This window comes from Anguilla anguilla, chromosome 1, assembly GCF_013347855.1.
Source record: "Anguilla anguilla isolate fAngAng1 chromosome 1, fAngAng1.pri, whole genome shotgun sequence".
In the NCBI taxonomy this organism is placed as follows: Eukaryota; Metazoa; Chordata; class Actinopteri; order Anguilliformes; family Anguillidae; genus Anguilla; species Anguilla anguilla.
In genome coordinates this window covers 52,058,030-52,083,050 of record NC_049201.1, presented here as the reverse complement: position 1 = coordinate 52,083,050, position 25,021 = coordinate 52,058,030, and the positions used below count along the sequence as shown (strand labels likewise).

At 40.9% G+C, this 25,021-nt stretch overlaps 2 protein-coding genes across 8 annotated transcripts in view; one reads left to right on the top strand and one right to left on the bottom strand.

Moving 5' to 3' along the window:
* The window catches only part of LOC118220447 (prostaglandin reductase 3-like), a 30,495-nt gene extending 10,919 nt beyond the window's left edge, over positions 1-19,576 (bottom strand). Inside the window, exons 1-8 of one of the 6 annotated variants that reach the window (XR_004763950.1) lie at positions 18,890-19,576; positions 13,952-14,817; positions 8,259-8,505; positions 6,368-6,418; positions 5,024-5,096; positions 3,684-3,771; positions 3,140-3,270; positions 1,622-2,907 (exon numbers count right to left, since the gene is read on the bottom strand). Coding sequence is in view for 1 of the 6 variants with exons in the window: in XM_035404333.1 (XP_035260224.1) it covers positions 13,893-14,817; positions 18,890-19,179 (1,215 nt within the window). In the remaining 5 variants the exon portion in view is untranslated. Of the gene's footprint in view, positions 1-1,621; positions 3,271-3,683; positions 3,772-5,023; positions 5,097-6,367; positions 6,419-8,258; positions 8,506-12,090; positions 14,818-18,889 lie in introns of those variants that run through there. The other 5 variants (XR_004763951.1, XR_004763949.1, XR_004763952.1 and 2 more) reach the window with 5 other exon arrangements.
* The window catches only part of tshz1 (teashirt zinc finger homeobox 1), a 47,871-nt gene continuing 41,297 nt past the window's right edge, over positions 18,448-25,021 (top strand). Inside the window, exons 1-2 of one of the 2 annotated variants that reach the window (XM_035404309.1) lie at positions 18,448-18,601; positions 20,709-21,287. In XM_035404309.1, coding sequence (XP_035260200.1) covers positions 21,248-21,287 — 40 coding nt within the window. In that variant the 5' untranslated portion in view covers positions 18,448-18,601; positions 20,709-21,247. Of the gene's footprint in view, positions 18,602-20,258; positions 20,460-20,708; positions 21,288-25,021 lie in introns of those variants that run through there. The other variant, XM_035404301.1, reaches the window with a different exon arrangement.

The following is a 25,021-nucleotide window of genomic DNA, read 5'->3' as shown; positions in this document are numbered from 1 at the left end:
TGGACTTATATGAACAATAGCTGTGCTTGACAGTAACAGCTCCAGACTAGTGCCTTAAGGGTTACAGAAGTCACTGTGATTCTGATATTGTGCCCCAAGGTAAAAGCTGAAGGCCCAGCTGTGTGCTGTGTTTTCAGCCACAGGCAGCTGTTGTTTTGTGTCTTAGCCCACCTTCTAACATTTAAAATAAAGGAAAAGACTATATTCTAACCTTACATATACTCTATTTATGTACATTTATACATACAGTTGGATATATACAGTAGTTATATTTGATTTGGAAAAATATATGATATAAATGTACCTAATCTAGGCTCGTTTTTGTGAATTAACTTATTTATTAATTCTACTTCTGTTTATTTATTTGTTTTCTTTGGCAATGTACAGCTGGAAACATTGTGTTGAGACAGACAGCTTTTGTTGGCCTGCTCAGCCCAGATGAATTGTTTGTGTACAATGCATTATTGTATGTTAGCATGGCAAAATATGAATTGTGTGTGCATGTGTGGTTTTGTGTGTGTGTGTGAGAAAATATTTGGCACTCAAGAAAAAGCCTTATGTACACTTTAGCTTTCACTTTCATTGCTTTCCATTTTACATAGTCCACATGTGCATAACATACCACGTACAAATATGTCATTTCGGATAAAGTAACTTTAAAACCATTGATTAGGCCACAGCCTTTCCGTCTTTTGAAATCTAAATAAAAACAATTTATTTGTTTATTTCATTGTGTATTCTTTGTTTGTGATATGGCTTAAATGTCACTGTGGCAATAGTGGCCAGTTCAGTTTCTTTCAGTGACTTTAGTTGTTTGATTCATAATAAAGACTTATTCAGTGATTTGTTCAGTTATATTTCTGTTTTTTGTTTGTGAACTCCTCAAAGGATGCATAGGCAGCCTGAATCCCTCCAGGACAGAATCTTTCAATGATTCCTCATGATTCCCCACTTCTCACTTAAACTGAATTGTGATCTGCTTTTATATATTTTTTTTAAATTACGCATGGTTACATTTAACTTTCCTGTGCCTGACTTTGATAGCACATTGTTGTGACAAATGAGTACTGCGCATAAAACGTGTATAAGCAAGTTCGGTCAGGAAACTCTTGCTGCAGCTGACCAATGGTCGGCCTCAGCAACCACATGTTCTCAGACTCAACCAATCACATGCACACATCACTAATGTAGAACCTTTCAAATTGACAGTCAGAACTCTCCTGTGTTGCTCTTTGCTTGTGCTGCACTTTGTAAGCTCCGCTGTTGCTGCTTAAAAAATTATTACTCTAACCATCCGTGCTCAAGGAATTATTATTCTAACCATCCCAGCTCAAAGAATTATTAGTCTAACCATTGCTGCTCACCCTCCACCATTCCAGCTTCCACCTGTTGTTTAGATCTGTTTCTCATTACTGGGGGGTTTTGGTATTGCTTAAAAATTATAACATGAGTTTTGCAAATACCTCCTATCACTGATTTTATTTGTATTATATTATATATATATATATATATATATATAATTGTATTTCAGAAATGTGGTGCAGTATGCTAAGTGGAATGGTTTTAAAATTCTGAACTCAAATTCTGATTCAGACTGGACAGTTTTTTCTTTTTTTGGGGGGGGGAGGGGGTGATCGGTAACAGTACTGATCTTCTGATGTCTATTTTAATTTTACGGGAAAGGAGGTTTATACTTTATACTTTATACTTTGCGAAGACCAATTTATGTTTAGCTACAACATTTCAAGGGGTGGTCAAACCCCCCGGCTATGTGTCTGGGTAGGCTATAACATGATTTCTTCATTAAAATATCTAGGCTACAAAACCACGTTCTAATCAATTAGGTTCGGTTTAAAAAAAAATAATGATAACATTTGACAGCAGGCAATATGAATGTTAATATACACATATATGTAATTATAGCCTAACTATATGCAGAAATACACAGTTAAAATACACTAACAAACCATGTTTGGTCAGTTTGACCTGAAAAGAATTTGGGTGGCGTGAAACATAATGATTGATTAATACATTTATTAGGCCTAGGCCCACTCATTTGCATCTACGTACTTTGACACAGTTTAGTTTCCATTTGTTAAAAGAAAAAATATATTCACACATTGTAGCTTACAAGTTCACCAGCGACACATTGAAATTACAGAAATAAGGCTCTTGTCAAAACAGACTGCATCCCCTTTTTTTCAAACGTTTTGACTGAAAAGTTCTTCCGATTTGCTGACTGATTAGTTCCTTTAGTTCTTTTAGTTTGTTCACCGATTTGTTCAGTGATGCCAGCAGCTCCTTTAGTTCACTTTTCATTTAGAACAGACCTAGATAGGCTGATTCGTTCAGACTGTTTTCGTTTGGGGTCGTCTATCTTCAGTGAATCCTAGCCAATGAGATTTTTAATAAACGCTCAAACCTAATCTAAATATATTTCTCTTTGAATATTTTTAATGACAACCAATACAAAATGCCTATTAGCAGCAGTCATGGGCAAATAATAGGCCTAGGCTATAAGATCTAATGCACAAATTGTTACATGGAGGTCACACGTTTAACTACATTCAATTAAAAGATTTCTTCAAAAAGAATGAATATGTTTGCAACGATCCACAAACAGAAAACAGCAGCCTATCCTTGTTTCATTCCTTGTGAATTCACACATTCACACAATGCTGAGCTCTTGACCTAACTCTGCTTTTCCCGTGATGAGACACGACCAACGGGGGGTGGAAGGACAAACGGCAAAGCGTCACATTTCAAATGATTTTTTTTCTTATTTTATGTGTGTGCGCTTTTTCCTTTTTGCACTTTTTCTCGCTCTCGACCTTGCCATGTCACCTGACCTTCCAGCATCCTGACGTTTCCTCTACAGCCACTGTCGCTTCTTCGGGTGGGGTGACTCTTGGGGGAGGGGGGGTGAGAAATAAAAACAAAAAAAAAAACAATAATCCCTTTTTTTAGAGCCGTTTATTCAACAATCTGTGTTCGTTTACGTTTGCGTGTCGAGGAATTGGCCACCATTGCCAAAGAAGTGTCATGGCGTCGTGACAACTTTAGCGACTGCGGCGGGAGATCTGACCCCGGGCCGGAGAGGGTCCGCATTTATTCTCCCATTCTGACAGATGTCACGTACCTCCCTCCAAGCGCTCCGTATGTTGCCCAATCACCTGTCTCCGTCCCGGGCCGAGAAAGCTCCCGACGTCTCACGTCAGACGGCTAAACTCCCGCTCAATTAATTCCGTCTCGTCCACTCCCGCCCACATCCTGCGAGTTCCGTTTTTGACATTTACATCGGCATGTAGAGAAGAAAAAAAAAAGAAAAATCAGAGGACAAATTAACTATGCCAAATGCCTGCAAAAGAAAACATTTAACTCTAAAAGAAAACAATTATTTTCTGCTGTGACTTGTTTTTGTGTTCTCTGTGACATTTGTATCAGTAATTAGACAGACTGAATATCCAACATTCCATGATTATGGATTATGGAGATTATGAATTTTTTACTGAGATCAACTATAATGTAAGCTAACCTTGTACTTCTGACTAAGTTTAGAAGTTTTGTATTACTGTAAAGTGGGAGATGTTTAGTTTGTTTATTAAAATTGTCAAAATAAATTAGATTTTTAAGAACGTGCAAATTCTCTTTCTAGATGTCCATATCTGGAGAAATGGTCTTACCTTACTGAAGGGTACAACAGCAGTTCAAACTTCCTTCCAGGATCCATTTTCCTGCTGTCCAGACTCTGTAACAGACAGTGCTGCTGCCCTGAAATTTGGTTAAAAAAGAAATAAATAAAATAAATCAACATTTTACATTTTTCAAATATTATTTATTTGGTGTTGACTGTCACTGGACGTTTTAGGTCTAATCTTCCATGAGGGTAGTTTATTTAACATCTATAATGGTCACTTGATATCAGTTGTTCACAAATAAACATCTTTACCATGAACAGGAAATCAAAGCATTTCCATTTACATGTATGGTAGAACACCAAATTCATACTTTTCAACAGGTGATTGACAGTCACTATATTCAGATTATTAGCGATTGCATTCCTCAAATTGATGAAAAGAAATAAAATACTCAAGATTTCTTAATATAGTTCCCTCCAAAATCATTCGCACCCTTGATAAAGAATGTTAAATAAAATAAACAATACCAATTTAGAAAATTTACATTTTAATGTAATACCATTGCTAAGAGCTAAAGAGCTTTTGTGGAACAAATAATTTTGTGGAGAGTTAACCATTTCCTGGTTGAGTCTGAAGAATGTCTGAGATCACTGTCTTACTGAAAGACCCATTTGCGGCCAGGTTTGAGCTTTCTTATTACCAAATAATAGGCCAAAATCTCCTGAATCTTGCAAGATTATGACTCATTTGACCGGAACAAGAGCCCTAGGATCAGGAAATGCAGTAGATCCTCAGAGCAATTGTACTTGTATAAAAAAGAATATAATTTTTCCATTTTGTGAACATATATATTTCAATACCAATATTGTTTATTTTATACAGCCATGTTTATCCATCTTTATTAAGAGAGTTAATCCTTTTTGAGGGCACTGTATTATGCTTGATGATGAAAACACCATTCAGCCCATCTAGCCTTGTCATTTTACCTGCTGTGAAAAGCATCTAACACTATGTCAAGCCTCATTTTAAATACCTCAGGGGTCTCTGCTTCTACTACATGATGTGGCCAGCATGAACACTGCCTGTTTGATAAATTTAAAAACTAAGAGACAGATGTGCAACTTCAGTTTTGCCTCGCAGAAAGGAACTGACAACTGACTAGTGACAAGAATCTCTCTGACAATCCAACAGCCAAGCATCCAGGGGATCCATCACAGTAGGTTCATCATTACTACATTATTAGTTTACAATTTTTGCTTCGTAGGAACACCTATCCTTATATTTATACATATTACCCATATACATTGCAATATATAAATTGGGGCTATTAGGATTAAGTGCTATACTCAAGGGCATAATGACAGGACTCTACGGAGGAATCATACCTGAAACATTTGGACGGCAATCTCTTTTCCACGGTCACAGTACCACACTACTCCTAGCTTCAGTACTTGGACTCTAACAAAATAAAGAACATTGTGAGGTTTTCGTATGTAGCAAGCATCCTCATTTTAAAGGACTGCATACTAAAGAAGGTCGAGCACTGAAAGGGATCATCTGCGCCATGCGGTTGCCTTGTGTTTTTCACCGTGTCAATCAAAAGCACTTAAACACATTTTTTGAGCCCAAATGGTCTCCTGCTTCTGCATTTAACAGGGCCAGAAAAAAGGAAGAGAGAGTGTAACTGAGCGAAAGCTCCAAATATATGACAGAGGCAGAGAGAAGGTCTCTGAGCAGCTCATGCCATGGCCCAGCTGGGCATTCATTTAAGGCATAACAAATATGCTCCATCCCTGTGCACCAGGCTTGTTTTCCCAACACAGCTGTCTGTTACTTCAAGTCTCCGTAATCCCAGCAAAATCATCTGTAATAATTAATGACATCAGCCCAGGTAACAGGCGGTCGTACACAAATGAGCTCGCTCGAGGAGTATCGGCTTCCCTCTCGTGTGGGTTTGTGACTGACGTGAGACTCAGAGGCCTCAGCCGACCACTTAGGAGCCATCCACAAATCTCCGCAAATCTACCAAGAATTTTGCAGATTTTTTCAAATATTCTATGCTGGCAGAAGAATTAAAAATAGATTCATGTACAATTACAATTTGCATAATTGATGTATTATTATTATTATTATTATTATTATTGTTGTTGTTGTTATTATTATAGTAATTATTATAAAGTTATAGTAATAGTAGAACTATTAGCTATGGTGTAGTAGTAAAAGTAACAATAGAAGCAGCATTAGTAGAATTAGCAGTAATAAAATCATGGGGTGCTGTCTTTAGGAGTAGAGGAGAGAGTATTAGGATATTACATAAGAGTAATATCATTTCAAAGCACTGGTTTTTGTTCCTTTGGTACACCTTGATTCCTTGTGTTCGGGAGGTATGCAGCCCAGTTGACATAACATTATGCTCAGCAGTAAGTTGCTATTTAAAGCTAACTATCCTGACTGATAAGTCAAACAGACAGCTAGCCGACTTTGTGCTGTTTCAGCTCATTTGAATGACGTAAACATTCACAATCCATGCATTAATGACAATTGCTCGCACTGACAGAAAATAAAGACATTTCCAGCTAATTGGCTATGGCTGGAATCTCAACCAGATAACACAGCTAAGGCGGATGCTAAAAATAATGCCGCCAGGAAAACTGGACTAGATGTTTAATTGTGTGTTACAGTAACTGCTTACAGTATGTATGCCAGTATGGAAATCACAGTTAACTTACCTCAGTTATTTGGCAGCAGTCTGAATGCCTTAACAAGGTCATATAAACATTCTGAAAAAAAAAAAAACAGATAAAGTCTCTTTCAGATCTTGGATATATAGCGTGGACATGACCTAGAAGAAGGATGAACGAATATGACATCATATATTGGACCAGGAGACAGTCAGGTTGGGATAGAGGCAATTCCACTACAGACTGACTGATAACAGACCTTAAGGGAAAACATGCTTTCACAGACAATTTCACTAAAATCACACCCAATTTCAATTAAGCTTGCACAGGTTGGTTCCTGACAGACCTCAGTATTTCAACAAAGAAAAATTCAAATGGGCTGGACAGAAACCACAAATATATTAAGGCAATTTTGTTAGATTTGGAGAGGTTGCCAGTGAGATTGCACAGAGCAAGTGTTAGGGTGCCTCAGTCCAGCAGGCTGTCTCAGCTTCTGGAATGGTGCGAATAATTTCATAACTGAGTTTAATGGTTCAACTGGTTTAAAGAAATCCTTACCAGGGAAAGAGACCTTAAAATCAAACTCCATGCCACCCACCTTCCCAACCTCTGCTGCTACTTACAATATACAATTCAGTCATTTAACAGATGCTTTTAGCCAAAGCAACTTACAAAAATACATTTCACATGGTAAGCAAACACCATGAGAGCTAGCAATAGATAGTTACAATCATAATCATACTTTGACTGTATCCCCTTGTTTTTGCACACCACACTTAATTCACACACTATACAAATACTCCCCCCCTCCACTCTGCTGGCTCCGCCCTTTTTCCACCGCATGTTTCTGCATGCGTACAGTATACCTCTCCTCCTTCCGCTCTGTGCGTTTCAGAGGTTAAACAATTTCACTGTACTAATTGGTCGACATCAGTCCTGACATGAAGGTAAACAAACAGAGCACGGGAGAGCTGAGAAAAATGTTAGCTAATTAAAGTGATGGTGGTGGTGGTGGTGGGGGGGGGGGGGACCTGACAAAAAAAAAAAAAAATTAAAGAGCAAAGCTGCCCTGTGTGGAAAACACACTTTCTGCTTTTACGTTTGGCACTCACTAATTAGACGCTATTTGGAGGGTGGGGGAAAAGAACGCGACAATTTCCTTGTGCTTTGAGTCTGTGTAGTGGAGGGGAAAAGTCTGTGAAAATGCAGATCTTTTGGTTGTTTGTTTTGGAAATGCCAATTAGGTTTGCGGTTCCCCCATCTCAGCTGTTAAAGACATTCCAGATACTACCATTTGTCCCCCATTGTGATCTTTTTTTTCTCAATGGCAAACTTTACAGCAATTGCATAATTTACAAAGAGACATTATGGCATACATCAATCTATACAGTGTATAGTACATTTATATTTCTATTGGCTCAGTGCAATCTCTTGTTCAGTGTAACTTGGCCTCCATTTTACATATGCATTTTGTATCATTTTGGAAGCAATTTAGGCTTAGTTTTATGCTCAAGGGTATAACTGTAATACTTCAGCAAATTTCAGCTCACAACCTTCTGGCAACAAATCCAAGCCCTGAACCAATACACCACCTGCATATTATTTTTACTCAGCACATGACATGCATTGTGCCGACTAAGCTTCACACTCTATGACCTCCCAGTAGATGTGGTACCTGTTTGTTGGAGTTTATTAGCCTTGATGGACACAACACTGTCTGAGATGTCCCATCTAATGGCCGGACCAGGTTAGGCAGCAGGCATCCATCTCATATTTTCCACAATCTGTGATGGAAGCAAGTTTTTTTCCTCCCATTTCTCTCTCTCTCCATCTCTCCCTCCCTCCATCTCTGTGTGCTGTCCTGAGCCATCTGTCAGCTAATGTTTATAGCCCTTTGTTTCCTGTCCTGATGACCACTGTCACAGTGTGTTTCCATTACCGATACGCCCTGATGAACGGGGTCTCCCGGACGGTCGCTGACGCCCCGTGTCCTTGGCCGCGATGGCATCTGCCGAGGGGAAGGAGATGGACTCCAGCGGCGCAGAGGTTGGGGGGGAACTGCCCATCACTCAAGGGGAGCCGGGGCTTCTACATCTTTGCCTGGTGGACGCCCGAACCGTGACTCCATCCTTTGCTCCGTCCAGCCACTCCCAGACTGAGGGATCTATGCAGAAAGACACTGGATGCAGGAGAGGAAATAATGGCAGACATGCTATCTAATCAGGTGTGGCCCTGGAGAAATATGGCCAGAAAAAATAACATTATACCACTGTGGGTGGAGTTTATTCTATTATTCTATTCACTGTGTGGCTGGAAAGGCCGTTTTGAGGCATCCCATTCATGTGCTGTCCACAGCAGAACAAGACTGCAAGCCTACAGCAGCCCAGTGACTTTCAACACACCAGATTACACAACAGTACTGTTGGAGATCTAGTGCAGACTGGGGGAGTGACTTCCTCTCGGTGACTTTCCTGAGTCACCCTGAAGCCTCCTGCCAAACCCCCATATGTCCACCACTCCAGCCTGCCACCCCACCCATGGACTACCACCCCCTTCAGATGCTTCACACAACCTGTCCGGAAATGACTGATTTTATACTCGTGAACCCACAAGCTGAGGTGGCCAGAGGAGGATGGGCCCTTCCCACTGAGTCTGGCTCCTCCCAAGGTTTCTCCCCACATGTCTTCCAGGGCATTTTTCATTGCCACTGCTGCCTGTGGTTTGTTCTGTGGGGGTTTAGGCCAGGGTAAATTGTGAAGCATATTGTGACAAATCCTTTGTAAAATGGACTATATAAATAAAATTTAATTGAAAATTTTAAAAACTGGTGCCCTTTTGGCACCGGGAGAATTCATGGGAGGGACCAATACAGCAGTATTAGCCATGAAAAAACCCACCCTTCCCCTGGTGGAACAGAGTCAATTGCGCCCTGCCACAGTGGACCTCTGGTTAAAGTTGGATAGTGACATTGCTAGTTTGACTGTCACTGATGTCTAAGATACAGGGTGAAGCCTGTGCTCGTGGCATCTGAGCCTCTCTCTAGATAGTGCAGACTAGCGTGAGCAGCCTCCAAAACGCGAGCAGCCGCTTCTTTTCCACAGTGCAGTCGACCAGCTGAGCTGTGCAGCCATTGCGCCACAGGACTACAGCGCTCACGGAGTTGGCACAGGATGTACCCACATGACCCCTCAGTCCACAGTTGGCACAGGCATGGGCAGGATTCAATTCTGAGGCACTTCACTGCACTGAGAACCAGTGCTCTAGGAGGACATGCTACCCAAGGTCCACCACAAGGGGTTAATTCCGGAAATACTCATTTAAATCAAATTTGTTTAACATGCATTTCACAAAAGCATCTTTAAATTAAAATTAAGGTCACGTATCTTCTTTAACAGTGTTTTTTACAGCCCTGGCTGCCCTTTAAGCAGGCTTCAGTGCTAACTGTTACCTATATGGCATCTGTGTCTAGGCAGCTTTCTTAGCTTAGAAGAGCTATTTGTGTGGCCGTGACTGTTTCTGCACACTCTTCAATAAAAAACTCAAATCACTGGGGATATTGTTAAGTCTACAAAAAGGATTATTAAATTGGAAGAAAATGTATGGGTGACACTTTGTAACAATGAATCAGGAGGCTTGATTAATAAAGTTATTCCCCCCCATTCTAAATGAAGCACGCGGCTGTCGTGATAAGTGTGGTTTTGTCATTCTTTTTGATTAATGTATCATTATAGCACCCTCCCCCATCCGACATCAACCACCTCTGCCCGTCTCACCTCCAAAAAGGAGAACTAAATAAAGACGCTCGCCAATTACGGTAAAAATAAGAAAGAAAAAAAAAATCCTGAATATTGAAATGGCTGACAAGTTCACTGCATTCCCTTACAGTTGGCCTTGATGGTGCCTCGGATCGTATATTGGGATTAAAAGGTGCTTTTGGGGAGCGGTGGGGGGGGACTTCAGGAATTCACGAAAATAAATTATAATGATTAAAAAAACCTAATTGTAGATTTTAAAGAATGTCACCTCCTCCACCTTGTCATTTTGATTGGGCTGCTATGATTAATTAGCGCAGGGAGAGATTGCAATTAGGTCAGGAGTAGGGGGTGGGAGGCATGAGGTTCCAGTAAAAACTCTAGAGAGCGTCACGGTCGGACTTCGGCTGGGCGGTGACATTGGGGTAGAACAAAACCCGACGCAAAGCGGAGATGACGGGAACGGGCGCGATGGCACGGCGTGGGCATCCAGGCCAGGTTGTCGCGGAGGTGAAGTGTGAGAATGCCACGTTGTGACAAGCAGAAATACACGGGCATCTGCTGGTCGGAGGGTCGCCGGTGGCAACGCCGCGGTGGACCGAGGGAAAGGACGCGCTCGGCCATACTGCCACCACGCAGACACAGGCGGAGGGGTCGGTCTGCCAGCAGGGGGTCCTGGGGGGCACCGGAGGGCAGTGCCAACAAGCCGGCTCCAATGTATCTGTCTCATGCATCGGCGTTTGCCATTTTTGGCAAGCAGAACTGGGTTGAGGGATTATACAGGCAGGAGGCTGGTGAACTCTTAACTATTACATATTTCTAAATATCCAACTACCTCTGGAGTCCTGAACCCACCTGGACAACATAAATAAGCAGCCCCGAAAAAATAAAACGGACACACACACACACACTCGCACACACTCGCACACACATGCACACACACACACGCACTCAACTCACACAAAAATGTCTTTTTTCTCCATGGGTTTCAAGAGAAATCATTTTGATGGTAGTGTATATTTTTCACAATGTGAACTTGAGTGTAATATTAAGTGCCATTGTCAGTTCTACTTTTGATGGTGAGGCCAATTTGTCGCAAAAATATCATCCCCTGTCTAGTCTGAAGTGTTGACTATAAATGGTGTCTTTTGTTTCCCCCTGTTTTCATTTCAACAGACCTCTGCCTCGCAGGAAGGCGTTCGTAGCTTTGACGTTAGTCATTTCACAACATACTGCCTGTCTCTCAGACCCATCCCCCGAGCAAAAATATATAACACCGCGAAGCGGCAAGGGCACAACACGAGAAGGTAAACAGATAGATCAGTATATTAGAGAAACTGAGCAGAACTTTCTCCCAATTTATGACAAAAGCACCGTGAGACTAGCTCAACCTCCAGATCAGACAAAAATCCCAATTATATAAGTCCTTTCCAGCACTGAATTATTCGAATGTCGTCTAATTCCGAATGCAGACGGAACAATTAAAAGCATGTCTGTTTCATGGAAGCACAACCGCCTTATTGAAATAAAAACATATACAGAAAGCATCTTTTGACCTATATAATATGCATGTGCCTACTCCCACCCACAAGCCATGTGTGCACCAGCATTGCAGCAGCTACACCAACTTGTTTGGAAGTTTATTGTGAATTCCAATGCAAAGTGAATACGCCAATGAGCACAAAATTATGCTCGGAGGTTTTTGCCACATCTAGGCTGTTAACAAATGTCTTCATGGTTAAAACAATATTAGCAAGAAGGAGGTGGTGAGGGCCACTGTCAGTTAGCTTTAGATGGACTATGACTGGGGGGGATGGGGGGGTGGGCTAATACTAATGTTGTACTCGCTCATATGCTAACAAATTTAAGGTTCTATTCACCCAAACAGTTAATTGGCAGAGCAGACCCTGTAATGGGAGCAGCTCTGGATGAAGGGGTTGCATGTATAGCATATTACCCACAGAGCGCAGACAGAAAAGAAACACTAATGGCTAGAACACACAGGCAGCCACTGCCAAATCAAAATGTGTTTTTTTTTTTATTCAAAGCATAACATGGCAGTTTGCTTTTATAGTTTTTTTTTCGGAAAAATAGAACATAATGATCATACAGCTTTAATTTGACAGATGTTATGCGAAAGCAAAACATTTAAACAATAACCAGAGATGATTAAACAATTATTCACATTTGTTTTGTAGAAAAAAATTAATTCAACAAGTATTAAGTATTTACCAATGCTGCCAGTGTTAACATGCAGCAAATTCTGCAATGGGAGGTCTGAATGGTAGGGGCCCTGATCTGTCAGACCCCAGAAGAGCAGTCCATTATCATTTATTGTGCATTTTATATATTTATATCTGTGTACCGGGAAGACACCCAATTTATTAAAAAGTACTTCTGATTTTATACTGAAACAGAATATTTAATCTCGACCTGTAAAGAACAGTGATTACAAAATCTCATGTCAGATAATTGCTCTCTGACCACAACTTTGCGAGAGGAATTTGCATGTTAGGTTTTTTAAATATTTACACAGCTGTAAGTCTTGCTTACGTTAGTGACTTAACCTGAAAGTGCAGAAGGAACATAACACTGAACCTGAGCCTTTTCCTTATCGCCAACAGTAACCTGTCACCTGAATACTACTCCATGCGCCTACTCTGGTTTTCAAGTGCCGCCTGATGTATGCTTTCCCATTTGGATTTTTAGATGGGTACTGAATGTGCGCTGTAATCTTCCACTGTCAGTCACTTCCCTGCACATTCTGTCTTAGTATTGATACCCAGACCAGCCCAATGCAGCGCCGGGGCTATGACGTGGGGGTGGGGGTGGACGTAGGGACAGGGACATTGGGTAATTTCACCTGCCCTCATCAGCCACTCTGCCACCTGTGGGCCAGTCCAGTAAATTGGTCAATTTGTATAACAAAATTCTAAATAAATAAAATTCTGAAGTTGCACAAATGTTGTCACATAAAGCCACCAAATTCTAATCATGGTACTTCATGTTTTAACAGAGGGCGTGTTGCTTGTTTGTGCATCATAGCCTGTCTAATAATAATGGCCAATAGTTTGGTCCTTGCTAATGGATGTAAAGACTAATTTTCCAAGTAGTTGGGTCAAATTCAAACAGGCAGATAAATAGTGGACCACAATAACTGGCCAGTGGTCATCAGTTAGCATCAGTTATCCTATACGTATGTCCACCACATTAAATGTTCCAACAAGCAGATTGTGTAATAGAATTGAAGAGTGGAAGGAGTATATTTAGTGAGTATAGTTCCTTTTTATCTTTATCTGCTATTTAAATTGAACTTACCCAAGGGTCAGGAATAACAAGCTAACTAAAGAAATGCTCCACTTTATTTTCATTACAGGCACTTTTATTTTCAATGTGCGGGGCTTTCTTTGCATTCGTTCCTTTTGGTGATATGATTTTAAATGAACTAATTAATACCGCAAAGTATACGTTATGTGCAGGCAAGCACATGAATATAATGTGGAATATCAGTCCCTTAAGTTAGCCGGTCAAAGATTATCTGAATCTACAAAGCAGGTGGACAGAATTACTCTGCAATCACAGTGCATCAGAAGTCTACCCTAAAACCCATATTTAAATTCTACATTTTTAAAGGCACTTTATAAGATCAGTTAAATTTAGAAGTTAAAACCAATACTAAAATGAAGGCTAAACATTCATTACATTGTATTAACGCAGAATTTTCCTCTGATTAACTAAAATATATTAAACAAGTAAACATTATATTTTCCCAAAAGCTCTAATTTTCAAGATCTTTATCTGCTTTCCAGTGCACGGTGACCTCACAGCTTACTCTCGACTGCGGCTGGCAGCTGGACCACCACCTTGCCGAGGTTTTTACCTGCGTACATATGGTCAACGGCCCGGTAAACCGACTCCAGCCCCACAAAGCGCCCTTCCGGAGTCATCTCCCCCACGTCCACCTCGCACACCAGCTCCCCGCTCTCGCACATTCGCAGCATGTCCGCCATGGCCTCCCCGTAGTCCGACAGGAAGTGCGGGAGGAAGAAGCCACGCACGCTGGCCGACCTCTGCAGCAGCTTGACGGGCAGCGTCCCGGCCTTCACCGGCTGGACCCCGGAGGCCGTCTGGTACCCCGAGATGAAGCCGATGACGATCAGCCGACCCTTCTGGGCCAGGCGGTTGACGGCCAGATCGAAGACGCTGCCCCCGACCGACTCGTAGACGACGTCCAGCCCCCGCGGGTACTCCCGCTGCAGGACCCCGGCCAGGTCCTCGCTCCTGTAGTTGATGGGCCGGTCGCAGCCGATGGTCTTCAGGAAGCCGGACTTCTCGTCCGAGGAGCACGTGCCCACCACGTGGCACTTGGCCATCTTGGCGAACTGGACGGCGAACTGGCCGGTGCCGCCCGCCGCCGCCGTCACCAGGACGGTCTGGCCCTCCGCCAGGTCGCCCAGCCTCTTCAGGGCGATGTAGGCCGTGGCGCCGCTCACCAGGAGCGTGAGGAACTGCGGCTTGACCGACGGCACGCGGACGGTCGCTTTGGCCGGCACCACCGTGTACTCGGCGAACGACCCGCTGCCGAAGTAGGCCACGGTGTCGCCCACCGTGAAGCGGGCGCTGGCGCTCAGGCCCAGGCCGACGACCTCCCCGATGCCCTCGAACCCTGCGTCAAAAGGTGGCTTGACTGAGGGGTCATAGCGACCGGCTGTGTAATTGATATCAGACGCATTGATGCCAACAAATCTAAAGGAACAAAAAAGGGAAAAGGCTCGAATGAATCCAATTCAAATACACTTAACACATGAAGGAGAGATGCATGATCACAGATCACTTAAAAAAACGAGTGACACTGCACATAACGGAAAGCCTGACTGTTAAAAGGCCAAAAATATTTTTTAAAACATCCAAAAATCATAAACTGACACGTATTATTGTTTATGAAATTATAGATCTTGACATGCAAATTGATGGAAACATTTGTGATGCCATCGTGAATTAAATACATTCCAAGCAATTTGGATAATTATGTGTTTACCGTAGGCTGCATGAATACTCTTGTTCAAAAACAAGCTGTTCAAAACGTCCAAGCAAAAAACTCAAATAGTTGCGATCACCAGGCACTATCCGCTATCTCTCACCACTCAGACAATTCAGAGTTCCGTTCTGACTCCCATTCTCTTTGAAAATTTTTGATGAAACTGACAAAGGGGTCGCGCTGAAAAACAAAAATCACCGAGCACAGACACTTAAGTGCAAAATACACTTCTTGATCCTGCATGTCTCCTTCCTGTGAGGGTTCCCTGATAGACGATTTCACCTAAGCTGTTATGCTGGATAAAAATATATGTATTAAATCACGTATAAATAAAAAATAAATCTGCTTCCCAGAATCCGTGCAGTGACTCATCTCAGTGCATGACATACAGGCAGCTCCAATGCGTTAAATGACAGCCAGATTTCAATGTAATTAAAACACCGCAATTAAGCCAGTAAAATTTTCTGAGGATTAATGCTTCCTAAATAATTTTTTTTTTCTGTGGTACATTCAATTAAAATATGCGGATGTGTTTTAGTATTTGGCCGTACCTCTGCATATTTATTTAAAACAGTTCAATCGATATTACCAATCAAACCAGCAAAACCCTGAAGTGGGTTTCTAGGGTGAAAAAAGAAATACTTCATTAAAAATGCGTCTGTATACAAAAGCATCCCCCCATCATTTTTAACAGGATCAGATCTTTCAAAATACAAAAGACATCAGCTTAATGAGCTTTCAATCATGGAATAAGTTATTAGGTGTATTTTCACATTTCTGTAGTGTTTCATAACATACAATTATTGCATATGAAATACATACAGCTAGATGCCTGTAAATTTGTAATCACGCAAAAATGATTCCAAGCAAACAGGTTTCCTGCTGTCCTTAGGCAGGTGTGAGTACCTGAAATCTGTCATAACTGAATTGAAAAATGACAAATGACGATCACACAGGTACACTGTGCTATACGCACAGTGAGGTGAGCATGGCAAGACCTTTACGAACACCATTATAGTAGAAAAAAGTTTGGACCTCGTTAAGGAAAACACAATGTATTGCACTTGCAATGTATTGTACCTGTGCAAGCAGGTCCAGAAGAGGTTATCTCCGCGATATACATGCATTTGGAAATTCAATTCTTAAGGAACATATAACTATTATGCAAAAATGGACGTGACTTAAAGCATAAAAAACTTATATCGGCATATCGTCTTCATTGCGTAATAATGAAAATAGCCGCTTTAATCGTATACCTTAACTTATTTCGCAAGGCAGCAACGCAGTCCACCTATGTGCGCAGTGTTCCTTCGCTGAACTGTTCTGAATCAATTGTTGATTAAAGTAGCGCATAGTAATACTCACATTTAAGAATCAGACTGGTGTTAACCGGTAACGACTTCTTAAAATGTAGGTGTGCATTCTCTTTCTACAGCAAGTCAGGGCTTAAAAGGTAAATGAAAGACTTGAACAGGCTCAGTTCGGTGGGCCACTCTGAACTCTGTGTACATTATTTCGCCTCAAGATGACCTAGGAATTTCTGATTAAGTAACACTCGGAGAACTCAAGTTGATACAGCAGTTGATACAGTACGACAGTAATTGACGTTCCAATACCAAGAAACTTCAAAACAGAAAATAGACTACGTGACTAGTAGTCTAGACACTGCAGACTAAATTAATCGCGAAGAACTGAACACAGATTGAGAACTGATTAAGAAATTTCAGAAAGAAAAAAAAAACTAAAAACCTTGTCACGTAGGCTACATTATCTAACAAGTCTCAAACACATACCCAACAAAACGAGTTATCCTGTTTGGTATTGTAAAATCGTTGGTAAACGTAACAGTAACATTAAGGCACCAGGAGCGTTTGATGTATTGTAACTGTAGTAATACAGACGGTTACTTTGTTAAGATGTCAAGCTGGCTACTCTAAACGCGCTGCAATCCCACCCATTGGGTTCAAACAACAAAAGATTAACAAAGTAAAATAATAGGCCAACACAATACTGATAGAGGTTCGCTAATAGGCACTATGTTACTTTGAATGCAGAATAGAAACTAACAAACCTGGAGTGGCAATATCTGCCTCATCGAATAGACGGGAAGCCTTCCCTTTATTGAGAGAGTGTAACACTTTTAAAATATGCATTTTCACTCTGTATGCAATACCGTGTCAATTATGCAAGCCAATAATAATAATAATAATAATAATAATAAATAAATAAAATAAAATAACGAAAGCGTTCCACTCTGTATTACAAAGATACCATGTGCTACGATGCTAAGTACAGGGAAATAAATATCAATGCTGTTAATAACTCAAAAATGCTGAAATGTATTAAAAAAAACAAAAACAAAAAACGCCCACGGACACCCTGAACTCCCAAAAGGTGAAATAAAGGTTACACCAGTTTTAACACGTTGTTGCGCGTTGTTAAGCGACCACGAGGTTAGATTTCACTCGTTTTAATTGCAACAACCATTTAATCCGTCTAATTCTTATATAAAGCGGATTTACATTTAGTCTCACTAATTTTATGGATATTTCTAATCCTTCAAATTTCTTGGAAGACATATTATCATATTAAAATGTACACAGGAATTGGGGAGCACGTCATTGCGTTCAAACGCTCCCATAATTGCTGAAGACTAAATATTTTGCCATAATTAGCTTCGCTTCTATGTAGTAGCCTATTAGTAGCAGTTACGGCCATTATTATTATTATTATTATTATTATTATTATTATTATTATTATATTTTGGTTATTTATTACAACTTCAACATAGTCATGGCTACACATTTGGGAACAGATACCTTTTTTCTTACCTTATGCCTGGGTATGCCTATACTTTCTCCTGTCCTTCGAACAGTGATATATTAAAGCAAAACACTGCATAAAGGACGTGAACAGGTTGAAATGCTCACATTGTGTAGGTGACTTATAAGATGGACAAAATATGTCAAATGAATCGATTACTGATTTGGCCAGAATTTGAGGCTATCATTCTGAAAAACGCAACCATTCATCTCTTGAAAAAAACGACCATCTTACCACACCTTTGACATTAATTGTGACAGTATACATTAATAAATAAGTCAGCAAGCTCCGGTGCATTACATGATAGCTGATGACACTTACTTTGTAAAAAAGAAAAACATAATAAAAACTATAATGAAATGCCCTTACGCAAGGTTAATTAGCCCCGCATGTGTTTGGTGTTGCTGCAGCCCGTATGCAAAGCAGAGTAATTTCTCAATATCTTTGTGCCTTTGCCAGTCCCACTGTTCTGTGTAGCTACTTTTTGAATGCAGGTTCGTGACGTAAGGAAGACAGGGAGCGAAATACAGAGATAGATTGACAGACAGATGTTGGGGCGGAATTTAGGAATCTTTCCGCACTATTTGCTCCCTCCAAAACCCATTCTGCATAAAGGATAGATTTGATTACCACAATCAATAAGTCGTGACTGTGGCTGCACTAAAAGAGGTAAGGAGCTAATTTAGAAATCAGCAATGCCATCTAACCATATACTACTGATATATTATAGTTTCAGTTAGCCTGTGTAATCTAGCTATCTATAGTTACCTAACCTAGTAGGCTACGTTTAATATTTTATTAGACGAATTTCACATTCTGAATATTCATTCTTTAATGAAGAAACTGCTAGCGACACTGTTCTTTTTAACACACACACACGCACGCACGCACACACACACCCGCACACACATACTTTGTAAAGCTAGCTATAGTAGGCTATACGAAGGCAGCACTCACCGATTTCTAATAAGCAAGTCCCCATCGCCCGGAGTCGGCACTGGAACAATTTGCAAGGAAACAGCTTCCCTGAAATTTTGGCTGAGCTTCGTCACGACCAGCTTTTTCATGGAGCTAGGAATCGAGGAACCTTTAAAATCCATGAAGTGGGTGGAGTAGGAGAGGTCTATTATGGAACGGCGTGGGACGGAAACAAAATGCGATCCGAACGCAGCGTTTGTCACACCGCGTCCCCCGCCGAGCGTTAGAAACACCTTCCTACAGTTCATGGCTAAGAGTGTAGTGGACATTGCAAGAGGGGTGAAAGAAGACAAAGTTCACGAACACTCGTCGTGCGTTGATTATATTTTGCTAGCTCTTGTAACACCTAGGCTAACTTAAATACTTTGTTTAAACTGAAACATTGTTTCTCATGCTCAGTTGCCTATTGTCGGAAACGTAACCTATTGTTTAAATACGGTTATTTAATATAAGCGTGTATTGGCATTAAACGAGTAAAGGCTGTACAACCTTCACAGCGGGCTTGCTCTACGGAGTCCCTCCCTTTCCTGTGCGAAGTGTTCACTTCCTAGTAAGGTGAAACAAATCAATCTGTAGTTTCCAACATCCTTCAAAAAAGGCTGGATATGGGACTCCACAAATGCAAGAGAAAGTATTGTTCTTGGCTTAGAAGGGTGAACTTTCAAAGTACAACCACTCACAATTTATACATTTTATTTCGTACATGCCCACACTTAAACACAAAATTCACCCTCTAACACGCAAGCAGTTCCGCGCTGCTTCTATGGTGATCTATGGATTGTTACAGACCAATCCCAACACATTTGTGAGCAAGCAGGCTTTTTGACCGGACAATTCAAAGTAGCTTAGTGTGTGAGTAGAGTAAATAAATGGCAACAGATATCGGTTAAATACAAAAAATATAGTATTTAAGTAGTCTGGCAACACACTTTTTAAAAATGACGGAAGACATATCACAAGCCTTAAAATGAAAGAAATAGCTCTTAACACTGCCTGATGAAATTAAGCCCTCGTTCTAGACTTCACATTTTGACTTGGATGCAATTTTATGAAAGAAAATGCATTATTCCATATCATATTTCGTATTAAGATAAACCTATAATTGTTGTTGTTATTATTATTGTTGTTATTATTACTGTTGTTACTATTATTATTATTACTATTATTATTAAGAATAAGAATAAAAACAACAAAGACTATAGATCCTTATATGGACGGGTTGTAAGCAACTCTGACGTTTCCAAGAACCGTTTTCCACATCAGTGATCCAAGGCTTTCTTTGTCAAGTCGTTCAGTTAAGGAGAAAAAAAGACAATTAAAAAGATTGACAGGTAGGCTTTACTGTCAGGGTGACGCTAGCAGCAAGGGGAGGAGTAAACGTGGAGCAGGAACAGCAACTCGATGTGTCTGTCTATCAGTTGAGACTGTCTGAAAACGCTTCTGGATCCCGAGTGTGCGTTACACTTTTCGCCAAGTAGACGAGACCCCGGTCCACTCCCTGGAGTTTAAGCGAAGAGAAATTAGTTCATGTCGATATCTGGGCGAGAGGGTATGTGAGCGCATTGTTTGTTTTCTCTCAGTTGCAGGCGTCGCACCACATCAAGCGCCCGCCTGCGCTCAGATCAGCGGCGAAAATAATTTTTATGACTATACTCGGAGCTACCCCACTCGCGGGAGGGGAGAGAGAAACTATTCACTGACGGCGAGGCTTCTAGAGGTGGCGTAGTGACTGACTGACATTAACCATCGAAATGCCTAAATAATCTGTTTTCTCTTCCTTTTTTCCTTTCGATTTCAGAGCTGCGCGTTTAAGGAGCACTGGTACGGAAATACAATTGAAAAGGTGTTCGATTGCTCTGGACGTGTTATCGTTCTTTAAAATATTCTGGGAGAAGACGCTGCAAAGTACCAACGAATGATCGTGATCTTTCCAATGGAAGCTGGGGGAGTAACTGAAACTCAGCCTTGATGCTTGCCTCTCTTTTCTGCCATAAACTGATGTGCGGAGATGGTCCATAATGAACATGCGAGGAGTTGGCGAAATTCATACGTCGTAACGATATCACTTTTTCGTTATTTTTTCTTTTATTTTTATTTTACCACAAGGTAAAATTACAAAGGGACAAATTAAGCTTTGTTATTTCTTCGCGAGACTTCAGTTCACTTGGAGACGTGAAATAACTGCATCACGAAAAGGAGCCCCATAAAAACGAATAAAAAGCACTTGAAGAAACATTCAGAAAATCAATATTTTTCACCCTGTTGTTTTCCCACACTTGATTGACCTTTATTTTGATTCCTGCATGAAAAGTCCAGTGGAAAGTCAAGGGAAGCAGTATGCCGCGGAGAAAGCAACAAGAACCGAGGCGATCTGCAGGTAAACCGAGCAAAGACATTTCGCGTAGCCTGGTTAATATTCAAAAGAAAAACCTTTACATGACTGGATGTTTTAATCAAAAATCTGAATACTGTTTCCTGCTGTATCATTTAGAAACGTAATCATAGACCCCGGGCTTATCAGGCGTGTAGGAAATACAATAGCCTTTTGTTAGAATAAATGCATTCTGTTTCAAAATAACATAGATGCCACCTGAACAACAGGGTTAAATATATTATAATTTTTAAATCAATTTATACTCTAAACCATAACTTATGTTTCCAGTGTTAAAAGTATTGATATCGACCGTTATTTACAATTTAATATGGGCTGAATGCAGTTGTGTTTGCATATTTGTACGCTGTAAATGCATAATAAACGTAAATATAATAACGTTCCTTTTAACTGCACAAATGAAATGCACCACCAGGAAAGGGGGCATTTGGGTTCATCTCAGTGTTAAATAGAGAGTTAAAATAAATCATTGTATTAGAGAGAGAGAGAGAGAAAGAAAGAAAGAGAGAGAGAAAAAACTAAGCAAAAACTGGCAGGGGCTGGATTTCTGTTTTATTAGAGGATTGCCATCCTTGATTTGATGCGTGATTGATCGCCTGTCATGTGGCGGCCTTTGATCTATTCATCCCTGATAAACATCAATAAATCACTCACCATGGAAACACACATGCTCTTGACAGCTGTAGCCGCTCAAAGGACAACTTTTTCCCGTCGTCTAAAAAAAGAGGGACAGAAAAAAAAGTTTTAAGAATATCCTTATCTCACAATCAAAGACAGAGAGAGAGAGAGAGAAGGCTGTTAATGGGGCGATGTGTAAGGATAAAGGAAGTGCCTGAATTCCAATAATCATAGGTAGGTTCAGTAGATTGCCTACCACCTAATTTGTGCATTCTCAGATTTAGGATGTGTGTTTGTTAGCATGGGCATATCAATTCTTCTATCTTCATGAATTGTTCATAGTTTCAAAAATAAGTAAAACGTGGGAAATTAATTTGGCGTGCTCACTTTTCAAGAAATAGTGATTGGCAACATTGATAATCAGTCATTGCATTTGGACAAACAAGGTTGAGGTCTAGTGATTTGGACTTGAGGTTTTTTTTTTTTTTTAAACTCAACAAATGTAAATGACTGACAAGGATTTCTACCTCTGCACTAATGAGGTTCTCTCTTTGAAGTTAGGCCTTAACAACTGCAGTGAACAAAAGACAGTTCTAGAATTTTAAACAGATTTTGAAATATGAGGTGCAAAGCAGACTAAACAGGAGTCCAGGCACAGGAGTCTTTGAACTCTGCAGGCTTGTAGTTTTAATACTCATCGGCCGAGGTCTGCGAAATGAGCTGGTATAGAATACACTGCATTATATTCTACAGCATTATTCTATAGCATTATCAAATTTAAACATTCTTCAAACTGTCACCTACTTACATACGCAAACGCACACGCACATACACACACACTAATATGTGTATGTGTGTGTACATATATATATATACGCATACACATAAAATATATATATACATATATATGTACACACACATACACACGTATACATACACACACACAATAGGAAAAAATGGGATGTTACTTTTACAGTTTGAAAATTGTTTTTGCTCATTTTGTTGGAAGTTGAGCGCATTGTGGTGCATGGTAACACGTCCTGGCACCCCCCCCCCCCCACCCCCCCACCCCCCCAGCTGAAAAAAAAACAAGCCATCAAGGCGACTTTTGCCCCCCACCCCCACCCCCTCGTCAGTATTGATTTAATTGTCTCTCTTTTGACAGGCATATTCTTCATCCGCTTTAATGGTCAATCAAATGTTGGCAGACGCTGCTTTGCCATTCTTTCCCCTGCACGACATTTGGCATTCTTTATCAAAACACTGCAGTAAGCAACGCCTGCAAAGGGCCCACGGACTGCCTCCGTCAGCTTTTAAAGATCAAAATCCGGGGAACAACGTCGAATTCTCGAGTTGGTACCGGGGCAGGTGAAATGGGGAGGCTGTTAAAAGAAAGGGGGATGACATTTAGGGAGGGGGGTGGACCAGAAAATACAAGTTGCTGGGGACAAATCGTGGTACCACCCTCCTAAAAAACAAAGTGAAGGGGACTTGAGAGCTTGGGTGTGTGTTTGTAGAGGGGTAGTAGAGGTGCGTTTACTCCACTCGAGGATGGTGGCTCCTCTGCACACGGCACACAGTTGACTCGTGTTTTTTTTTTTAAATCTTCGGTTACACACCCGTGCCTTTTCCGGCATGGACGTCACTTCACTTTTACTCAGCCTGTGCTTGCAGTTGGTCGACGTCGACACGGTGGCGTTCGATCACCCTTCGCTGGTGTGTGTTGTGGCTGTTTATTTTTCATTTCCACCTTTATTCCAAATACATCCCTCAAGTTGAATATTTGGCCTTTTGCTGGGGGGGGAAGGGAAGGGGGGGGGGGGTAAAATTGATGCGATAGCCCCCGTTGTTCTTCGTGTGGTGCGAGCGTGTACGTGTGTTTGCGTGTCAGTGTTGTGTGTCTGTGCGAGTGTGTCTGTCTCTGGGTTGCGTGCTCGGCAGTGGGCAGACGGGACTGATTTGGCGTAGATTGTCAGTTGCTCGATTTTGATGAGGACTCAGAAGACGAGACCGAAAAAAAAATAAATCATATTACTGCTAATCCTGGCTCTGCCGCGCCAGTCATAGGAGAGAACGGCCCCTTCCTGGTGAAGAGGCTTCTTAATTATCAGAGAAAAAGGTAAAGTCGTTTTGCTGGCTTCATTAGGAAGCCCCTAATTATCTGTAAACCTGATGGATTCGTGACAGGCCTAACGATTAATGCTGACAAATTCAGTAAGGTGTCAAGTTCACAGCTGCTTTGATGTAATCAAGTTGATATTATACAGTCCCCGTTGCCTGTAGTGGAGTATTAACTCAATTTGCTGTTGCAGGTGACAAATGGACTTTGCTACCTGACTAATCATGTCACAGAGACAATGCTGCTTAATGACCTCAGTAATCCTTGCTTTTAACGGTGCAGAAAAGGCCCAGACCTACAGAATAAAATGAGCTGAGACGTCACATATTATCCACTGTGCCCTCCATGGCGGTGTGTGTGTGTGTATGTGTGTACGTGTGTGTGTGTGTGTGTGTGTATGTGTGTACGTGTGTGTGTGTGTGTGTGTGTGTGTGTGTGTGTGTGCGTTTTTGTGTGTACGTGTGTGTGTATGTGTGTGTGTGTGTGCGCGCGCATGCACGCGCATGTGTGTGCATGTGTGTGTATGTGTGTGTGTTTGCACATGTGTGTGTTTGTGTGCATGTTTTTGTGTGCGTGCATGTGTGTTAGTTCGTGCGTGTGTTTTGTATTTAATACAATTTTATATAATGTTAGTTTTGGCTTTTATGGTCTGCTGTAGACATGAGATTGAGGCAGTGCTTCATTGTCTATTTTAAAACAGTATATTTTAATAAAATTGCAACCATGCTTTTTCACAATGTTGTTACTATTTTTTTTAAAAGTATGTAAATAGCATACATAAAACAGAAACGGTTATGATATATATCATTTTATGGAATAGGCCTGATGGTTTTGCCGTGTCGATTAGCTTTACGTGACACGGAGTACACATCACTAAGAACTAGGTATGGTTTTAACTTTTCAGACTATTAAACACATTGGAGACATCGAAATCGATTCCCTGCATTGATTTTTATTAATCACGTGGAGAAAAATCATTCAT